General features: G+C 44.5%; 1 protein-coding gene across 1 annotated transcript in view; it reads left to right on the top strand.

Annotated features, from left to right (window-relative positions):
* The first annotated feature begins 795 nt into the window (after window positions 1-795).
* ZNF804B (zinc finger protein 804B) overlaps window positions 796-9298 on the top strand; it is a 228009-nt gene continuing 219506 nt past the window's right edge. The window contains 2 exon segments of the mRNA XM_054060574.1: window positions 796-981; window positions 984-1171. Coding sequence (XP_053916549.1) covers window positions 843-981; window positions 984-1171 — 327 coding nt within the window. The 5' untranslated portion in view covers window positions 796-842.

Here is a 9298-nt window from a genome sequence, read left to right as displayed (position 1 = left end):
GTAAGTGGCAGAGCAGAGACAATACTTGTGCCTTGATGAAAAGAAGCCGAGCGCGCACCGGCGGGTCCGAGGTTCCCCGCGCCCGGCTCTCCGGAGGGGAAAAAGAACAACCTGTTTCAGCTCGTCAGGGGTGGAAGAATTTCATAGGTGCCGTTCCAGCTAAATCACTTGGCTCATAAATGCCACCACGCACCTAAATTCAGGAGCTTTCGGGGGTGCCATCGAGACGAGCACAGTCACAACCCGGGGGTGTCCGGGGTCTGGAAGCTGTGCGCAGCCTTGGCCGCGGTCCTGGGCGGATTCGCGCTTCCAGGCAGCAGCGGGAGCCGGAGCAGCGATGCTCCCCGCGGGAGGACGGTGCCCGCACAGCTCCCGGCACGCCTGCGGGAGGGTGTCCCCGCCGGGCGGCAGCTTGCGGGACCGGGGAGGGGAAGGACAGCCGCGAGGGAGCGGTAGAAGCGCACCCCGAGCCAGGCGGAGAACGGACGCTCCCTCCCCGCCACCGGGAAAGTTGGGCGAAGCGGAGGAGGAGGAGGCGAGCGTCCCCCCCTACATCCCCCCCCCCCCCCCTGCGGCGCGCGCCGCCTCCCCCCCGCCGGCGGAGCTGAGGCGCGGCTGCGGCGGCCGGGGCTGCATCCACCGCCCCGCCCGGCGGAGGGACGAGCCATGGGGAGCAGCCGCCGAGAAACTCCCCTCTGGGTGTCGGCTGCCGGTGGCCTGCTCTGAGAAGGAGGAGGGAGAGGGGCCGCGGCGGGCTGCGCGAGTTGCGCTGTGCCGGGGGGGGGGGGGGGCCGTCTCCCACCCGCGCAGCAGCATGCGGGCCGGCCGCCGCGCTCCCTCGGATGCGCTCCGCCCGCCGCCGCCCTCAGCGCAGCCCGCCGCCGCTCACCCGGGCGCTGGATGAGACGGGAGCGGGGAGATCGCCGCCGCGGTTCCGCCCGCTCCTTCATGCGGGGCTCTGCTCCGCCGCCGAGAAGGAGCCGGCCCGCCTCGCCCCCCGCCGCCCGCGGGGCCCCGCATGGCGTGCTACCTGGTCATCAGCTCCCGGCACCTCAGCAACGGCCACTACCGCGGCATCAAAGGCGTCTTCAGGGGACCGCTCTGCAAGAAGGGCGCTCGCTCGCCGGTAACTGCCACCTCCTCGCTCCCTCCCCCACTTGTCCCCCGCACGGTAGGAGCGGGGCGGCGGGCGCCCACGCGGGGGGGTACGGCCTCGGTCCCGCTGCGCGGCGGGGGCGGCTCGGGAACAAAGTTTGTCCGCCGGCTGCGGGTTCTCCGCGGAGCGCGGCTCGGGAAGATGAATTCCTGACGCTTTGCAGGAAAGTTGGAAGCTGCTAGAGGGGAAGGCGCGTTGTCGGCTCCAGGTGTCGCGGTTTGGTACCTTGTCCGAGGTTTTGACGCTGCTAAGCATGGGGAGCGATCGACCTTTGCCTGCAAAAAATACGGAATTGGCGCGTTTGGCTGCGGCGCGTTGGGAGCTGCCTGTCAGGAACGACATCTAGGTAGAGCACGCGTGAACTTTGGGGAGGTCGTGCGGACACCGGAGACCCTTCGAGCTGCCCCAGGCGGTCTCTGTGAGTCGGTCGTGGCGTTTGACGGGTGTGCGGGGCGTAGGGCAGCCGCGGCGGGGCAGCCTCCCCTCCACCGAGGGATACAGTAAGGATATAGTATCGTAAGCGCTTCCCTAGCTGCGGCCGAACTTTCCCTGTCAGTGTTTCGAATCTCAGTGCGTGCAATGCAGAGGGGTACGGGAGCTGCCTCGCTTCGTACTGTCCGTGCGGAGGTACCGGAGGCACCTTGATCCCCTCCCTCCGGCTTCGGCGGTGCCGGGTTGTGCCCCGTTAACACGCTTGCATGGCAAACCTCTTCTGGAAACTCCCTGTGATGATAGTGCCTGCGCTTTTGGTTTCTTGACTTTTCGTGATGGGAAGTGACATTATAGTTCTTAAATCCCTCGTGTGTCGTACTCCGTCGCTCTGATAGAGCACCTACAGGTTCTTCTCTTGTACTGCTGTATCTTGTATGTGCAACATAATACAACTGCGCGGGAGGTATCATCAATCAGACCTTGGCTGAGCTGTGTTTATGTTCTCTGATCTGTGGAGCTTATCCACCCTTCTGTGTGGAAACTCTCAAAATGCAGGAAATGTTAACTGAGATTTTTGTACAAAATTATAGAGGTAAAAAGGAAAAGAACTCAGGTGGGAAGAAGCTTGATTGTAAATACTTTATATTCAGTAGAACTTTACCAGCTGATGCTCAAGTCAAGGAGGATCAAGAGTCTCAGAAGATATCACCCTCTTTTACCCTCCAAATAGTGTTATATTCCAAGCCCTTCACTTTCCAACTGATTTCACTTTCTTTCTAGCTACCTCCTGAGGATGTCCACCACCCCTCTTACTCTAAATACTTAATGAAATCAATGTAACCTTCTGGCTCCATTAACAAATAATAATTTTTAACATAGTTCTGCTACCAGCTGGAAACAATTTTTAAGTGCAAATATCAGAGAAACAGACCAACAAATAACTGTATTGAGGTTTCTTATTGCTCACAGGTGTATTTTTTTTTTTTTAAATTTGCTCTAAAATGAAGGAACTTTGTCTGAAGCCAACTATCTAAGGTTTAATAGAAAAGGGAAAAAATACAAAGCTGAAAGTAACCTCAGGTCTCTTTCACTACATTGCTCTTTAATGTGAGCTTTCCAGCGTTTGAAACAAGTAGCAAGAGGACTTTGCTATGCTTTTTGCTAAGACAGAACCTCTTGGTTTTGAGATTTACATGACCAGGATTTGGGTCATGGTTTTACATGGTTTAGGGCTATTTCTATAAAAAAGGACTAAATTTTAGCAAACCTTAACTTTCATTCTGAATTCTTGAGGGAGAACTTTTATTCCTCCACACACCTTTTTTTTTTCCCCTTTATTTCTTTTTGCCTTTTTTTTAGTAGCCACTCTTTGAAGCTAGTCAGGCTTTTAAGGTGATAGGCTGAGTCCTGTGGAGAGGGAGTGGTGGGCAGCTTATGGGAATAAAGGTAGATGATAAGTTAATGTTTTAGTAATGATGGGTAATTGTAGCTCTAGAACTCTTTTATGTATTTGATGTTTAGCATTTACTACTGTTGTATGTATGCTGTTTTCATATTTTCCTAGGAGAGTCCACAATTGTAGGAGAAAAATAAGGGGTGCTTAGTTGGCAAAGTAGATAATAGTTTGGTATTAAATACTGAAAGCAGTGATTCTCTAGAGTAATCTGCATTTGCATACCAACATAGCTTTCCAGACCATATCTTTCTTGCTTATCCATGTGCGTGAAGTTGTGAACAGTGAACAGCAAACAACACCTGGATACTTCTTTGTATCATGAATGTGGGAGTCATGCATATTGAGATTTAGTATTGACTGAGGTAGTAAAACTGTTTTAAGCATGACACCCCCCCCATGCAGTCAAATACCCCAACTATTTGTATTTTCAGTAAGCTATGAATTAAACTTGGGACCACTTCTTGTACTTAAGAAGGAAGTCTTAAGTGAGTGGCGTTTATTTGTTTTCCATGTGCTATGCTTGTGCTTTAATACCTCCTGATTATAACTTGGAAAGATACGGCTAATGTCTTCCAGACATTTTTAAAATGCTGAATTTGGAAGCAGCCTTGAAGATTCAATTTTATAGTTTGCACTATTAAATAGTCTTATATTTGTACACTATGAGCTATCTTATGCATGAGTCTGCATGGTCTTTAATGGATAACACGTACCTTTCTATTTTTAAAGTCTTCTGTATTAACAGACCATGAAATGTCAGTAGACTTAAGGCTATGCTTTAAGAAATGAGAACAGTAGTGAATATTTTAAATACCTTTATTAAATTTCATGGCTATATGAACAAGGATTTTTCAGTCTGGATATTTCAGTAGTATTTATTTAGCATACTTTGCTAGTATTGTGTCAGAAACAATTCTGGTCCATCTTCCTGGTATGCAGAGACCTTTAGCTGTAGCAATACTAAGAGGAACGAGATTTCAAAGACCACAGAGATAATACACTTTGTTTCTGCATGTAGATGGGTGGTGACATTGTCATGAAGTCTTTTTAAAATTCTAGCTTTCCTTTGCCCATTCTTACATGTTGTAAAAGGTACTAGCTATGAATGCTTTGTTGCTGGGATCTGAAGTTAGCAATAATGAATTCAGAAAGAGTGGAATCGCCAGTGAATCATATATCAGTGGTGTTGTGACAGACTTGCACGGGGACGGGCATGATGAGTTTAAGCATGGTTCCAGCGTTGCTGAGGGTAAAGGACAGTTAGTCAAAGGAGGAAGCTGCTTATTTTAGAGACCTGACTCTATGCTTTAGGCTTTTTTATTTTATCTGGGAGGTTATGTTAATGAACATATTATGAGCAATTTTTCTGTCTCTGAAAATTTCTATTTAATGAAATGCATTATGATACAGAGATATTATATCTCCTTCAGAGGGATGATATTGTCTACAGGATTTTTGAGTCCTGAATAGATGGCATTCATCGGCACACTGGTTATAGTTTTTGCAGTCATGATAGATATGCTGTAGTACTCAATTGCAGCCAAACCTGCTCAGAGGTTTAGTGCCACACTTCACAGGCCTAGCAAAGCTGGCACTGAAAAGGTCTCGGCTGTGAAACTTTCAAAGAAAATCTTCCAGGACACAGCAGAAAATGTTACTGGGAATGCAGCAGATGGCCCCCTTGTTTATGAATGATTTCTAAGCCAAGGATGTTATTAGGGTGCACTGTTCTGCTTGTGGCTTTTTAAGGTGAGATATAAACAAAGTCTTGTTTACTACTTGCTATTTAAAGATCCCTATGTATTTTGAAGGAAACAGAAGACTCAGAAGATCCAGTGCCTTAGCCAATTTGTGACTTGGCTGATTAAGTTTCTTCCATCGTTTCCTGCAGCTTCAGCTAAATACAGTATTTTTCACATACTTTTCTAAGATCTTTTCTAATAAGGCTGTCAACAAGCAGCTGCTCCATAGCATTTAGTGCTTGCCTAATTTCTTTGGGATCTGAGAGGTGGGAAATTCTTCTCTGTTACAGAGAGCTACCTTTTAAAAAGCACAGCTCTTACCCGGTGTCCAGAGGCTCCAGTAGTTCTGAACAAGTACAAGCAGCTCTCTCCATCTGCCTTAGCTTAGTGGGGAAATGGTAGCACAACTGAGTCTGCAACAGAGAATGCCAGTTTTGTGTTTGCCACCAGTGAGGAGAGACGCGTGCCAAGCCCACTTGTGAGGAAGCAACTTAAAGGCTAGGCATGATGCATGTGTAATGTGTAAAATGTGGTCTAGGTGGCAGCAGGTTAAAAGGAGGATCCACTGTATATCTGGGTGTTAAGCTGGAATATTTGAATAACTTGTGAGTTTCTGACCATAAGTAAGTCATCCCTCAGCATTGTGGCTACACCCTCGGCAGCACTCAAGGTGGGGAGGGAGAGTGTGTGCTCTAGGCACTGCAAAGAAAATGCATGAGAAGTAAAATTTCATTTAAAAAATATAGTATAAAAGGAATAATAATGAACTGACTGTTTTGAGTAGTTTCTGTGGAAGGAAAGGGGAGGGAAAAAAAACCCAACAGTACTAGCAAAATAAGGTAGAAAAAAAAAAGAAAACTAGGAAAGAAAGTATGAAGTGGTACTTTGACTCTTCTGTGCCAAAAGTCTCTGGAAGCTGCCTCCAGCAGAAGTGGCCACCTGCCAGGGGAAATTCTGTGCGCTCTGCTGGAATTGTGGAGCTGCCTTATCAAGGTACCTGCTTTACACAGACTAAGGGATGGCACTCCTGCTTGACTATTTCTGATCTCATTGATTCCAGGCACTCCTTGTCTCAGAGTAGGCTGAGCGTGTTTCCTACCAACCCTAATTCCTTCACTGTGCTGGAGAATATGAACATTCATGCAGCCCACGCCCAACCTTACAGTGACCTTATTTCCTGATTTTGTGGTTCCTCTTCCTATGGTTTCTGTGCGTTTCTGCAATGCATGAGAGATGGAACGAACTTTCAGAAAATATGAATGTGTTTTTAGCCACATGTAGCATTGGTGCTCACACCTTGTATTGAACCGGGCTTTGTGTAACATATCACTTTTGAGCATATTTCGTTTCTAATTCAGTCAGTGGGTAGCACTTTGTATATAGCATTGCAATTAAATTTAATTGTCTTCAGCCAGTTTCTGCTGGGGCCATTTCCTTTACCTCCAATTAGCAGTAATGTTAAACAGGTGCTTTATGTATGACAGTGCCTTTCCAGCATTCTAATATTTTTATTGTTCCCTCAACTAAGTTCTTAAAACCCGATCAGTTTCTTTTATTTTGCATGTGACAATGCTTGTTTGTCCATTACTTACAGAATTATTGCTGTTATATCCATTTACATTCTTGCTTTCAGTACATATGCATTTTACTCACCCAGAGTATAGCAGTTTAGTTTTTTTTTTATATTCAGCGCTGTGTTCAAGTTTGAAAATTGATGCACAGAGTTAGTCTTTGTGAAACAGGTGCTTCCTTGGGTAGTGGATTGAGTTGTTAACAAGGGTCTGAGCGTTAAAGGCAACTGTTCCTCTGCCTATTCCTGCCCTGCTTTCTGGACTCCTGCCCACCAGTGCTGTCCATGGGGAGCACTTGCCTGCTTATGGTGGGGGGGATGGTCCAGCTCAGTCCTCTGGCTTAAATGAATGTTTGTTTTGACCACTTAATGACTAAATAAAGGGTATAACTTTATTTATGCAAATACTTCCATTTGAGATTAGATTCCTTGCATAAAAGCTGTGGTCAAAAGAATCTCCCAATCGGAATGAATGTATTCCCTGCCTAAAACGATTTGCAAGAGCTCCCTGCGGAAGGTCACTAAATGGAGAAGGAAAAGAAAGCTTTTAAAGACTGGCCAGAGTATAGGTGTTTTTTTTCCTACCTGTGTTTCCCTGATGGACCATATAGCCTTCGGCTACAAGGCTTGTGGCTTTTTTGATTATTTTTCTTTTCTTTCATTTAGCGCCAAGAGCCTTTATTACGTCTTTTTATTACACCTCAACTGATTATTTATGTCATCATTACACGCAAACATAATTTTTATCACTTGTATTAGGAAATATGTGGGTTATATTAACAAAAAGCGTGGAAAGATACTCCCCTGGTGAAAATGTTGACTTTTCTGTGGAAAAATAAATATTAAAAATATTTTTATCTGCCTGTTGAAATACTGTTATTTTAAAATGCCACTGTAGTAGACTATGAGAGATTTAGTTTTGCTGCTTTAAGTGTCTATCCAGTTGTGTAAGTTTGGCTTCTTATGTGGACATACTTTCCATGTTACCCTCAAGGTATTCACTCTGGAAGACGGTGCATCACACTTCTTACAACAAGTGGCATAGGCTGTAAGTCTTTTAGAGCTCAAGATCTAGGATCTTACTGTGGAAGTTTTTTACACCTACAACAGTAAAAAAATAATAATAATCATGGATCAGGGATAATTTTTTTTAAAGGTGAAATAAAGTTTATTACAGGGTCAAGTCAATGTCAGAGAGAAGTACAGATGCATATAGAGGCCTGCAGGAACTAGAATTCCCAACCTAACATGCAGTACAATTAAAATTCAGTTTGTTCATCCAAGGAATTAAGTGATCTTCACTGGGGAGAACCAGTCATTTTGTGAACATGTGTGCATGCAAAAGTCCATGCATGCAAACTTTTCTGAATAGTAAGAAGATACTTTAAAATAACTATTCAGCTTTCACATCAACAGTTGCTAAGACTTTTTTTTTTTCAGGATTTGGCCTTTGAACTTTCAAAACCCTGAATGAGCAGTATTAAGCAACTTGATTTGTGATGATAATCTGTGTAGGTGATACCAGAGGCAGCAACGGTAACATTAGAGCTAGATATCCAGAGTTCACTCTTGCCCATTTTGTGGGAATGTATCACTGCTTGTCTTGTAGAATCAACTACTACACATGAGTAACAAGATTTGTCACAGGGTATGTGCACATGTCTGAAAATGCTGTTCCGTGCTGAGAACTTACTGTTCTGTAGCTAGTCTTATGACACTTTAATGATAGCTTTCTGTTGTTTTTTTTTAATAGTAGACTAAATTTATGTGCATGTGTAAACATAATCATCAAAATTTTGTCCCAGTTTCATAGTTATGCGTAATGATAATTGGCAAGCTGGTCCAAGTAGAGAAATAGAAGTATTGCTGAGAGATTGCATACAGCTCTGAAACAATTCATACATTAATCAACTCTTGTTGATACCCATTTTTCAATTGATGTTTTCCCTGGAATACATTCTGAAACAGATTTAGTGCATTTGTGTCAACAGAAATATTCTATCTATATTCTGCTCAGACTGAACTGGAGAGATGTATTTGGTGTTGTTGAGAAAATTCTCAGTTGTAATCAGCTGTAAATCTGCAGCCTGCATTTCCAACTTAGATTGTAACATGTTAGGAAGGTTTGTGAAAGTAGATTGGAACGCATAAGGACAGAACTTCCTAAAATACACCCTTTGATAGCAAAATATTCAGCAGATGGGATTTTGGGGTTGAAATTACAAATTAAATCTGTATGAATACTGTGATCAGAGAGTCTGCTATAGAGGCACTCACTTAGAGTTATTAAGCTGTTCAATGTATTTTTTGTTTTCAAAGAAAGGTTTTTGTATTCAGATTTTTGTAATTTTATTAGTTTTCTGTGGGTTTCAGAAGTGATCAGTACAAATTATTTCTCCACATTGATCTTTTTTTCTCTTAGCTAATCATTACATCTTTTGAGCAAATATGACTTTCTGTGAGGTGTGAGAAGCTCTGATCACTGATTTTTTTTTTTTTTCAGGAGTGGGAGGAGCACATCTAAGAAGGAGCAAAAGGTGTATCTTTGTGCCACCTTGTGTTAGACACACCTTGTGTGAAAAACTGAGTTAAAATCTTGATATTTTGAGCCTGTTCTTAAGCCCTTGTCTGTGTTTACAGGAAGCTTCTGGTGATGCATTACAGGTTGACAGGGAAAGAATTTGCCATGATCCTCACATTGGTTGCTTGATGAATATTATGGTCCAAATACTGGCTAAGGCGGGTGATCAGTGGACTGGATAATAATACGGGTTTCTCTGTGTGGGAAAGGCACTGGTTACTTCCAGATGCTGCTCTGACTGCTCCACTGTGCTGGCAGGCATTACAGTGTAGGAACAGAACATCCAGGATGGCTACAACCCACATGGCCACAGTGGCTGCCTGATCTGATGAGAACCAGATCAGAAATTGTCACATAGCTC

Source organism: Cuculus canorus, chromosome 2, assembly GCF_017976375.1.
Source record: "Cuculus canorus isolate bCucCan1 chromosome 2, bCucCan1.pri, whole genome shotgun sequence".
NCBI classification, from domain to species: domain Eukaryota; kingdom Metazoa; phylum Chordata; class Aves; order Cuculiformes; family Cuculidae; genus Cuculus; species Cuculus canorus.
Note: the sequence above shows the minus strand (reverse complement) of the source record. Positions and strands in the feature narration are given on the sequence as shown.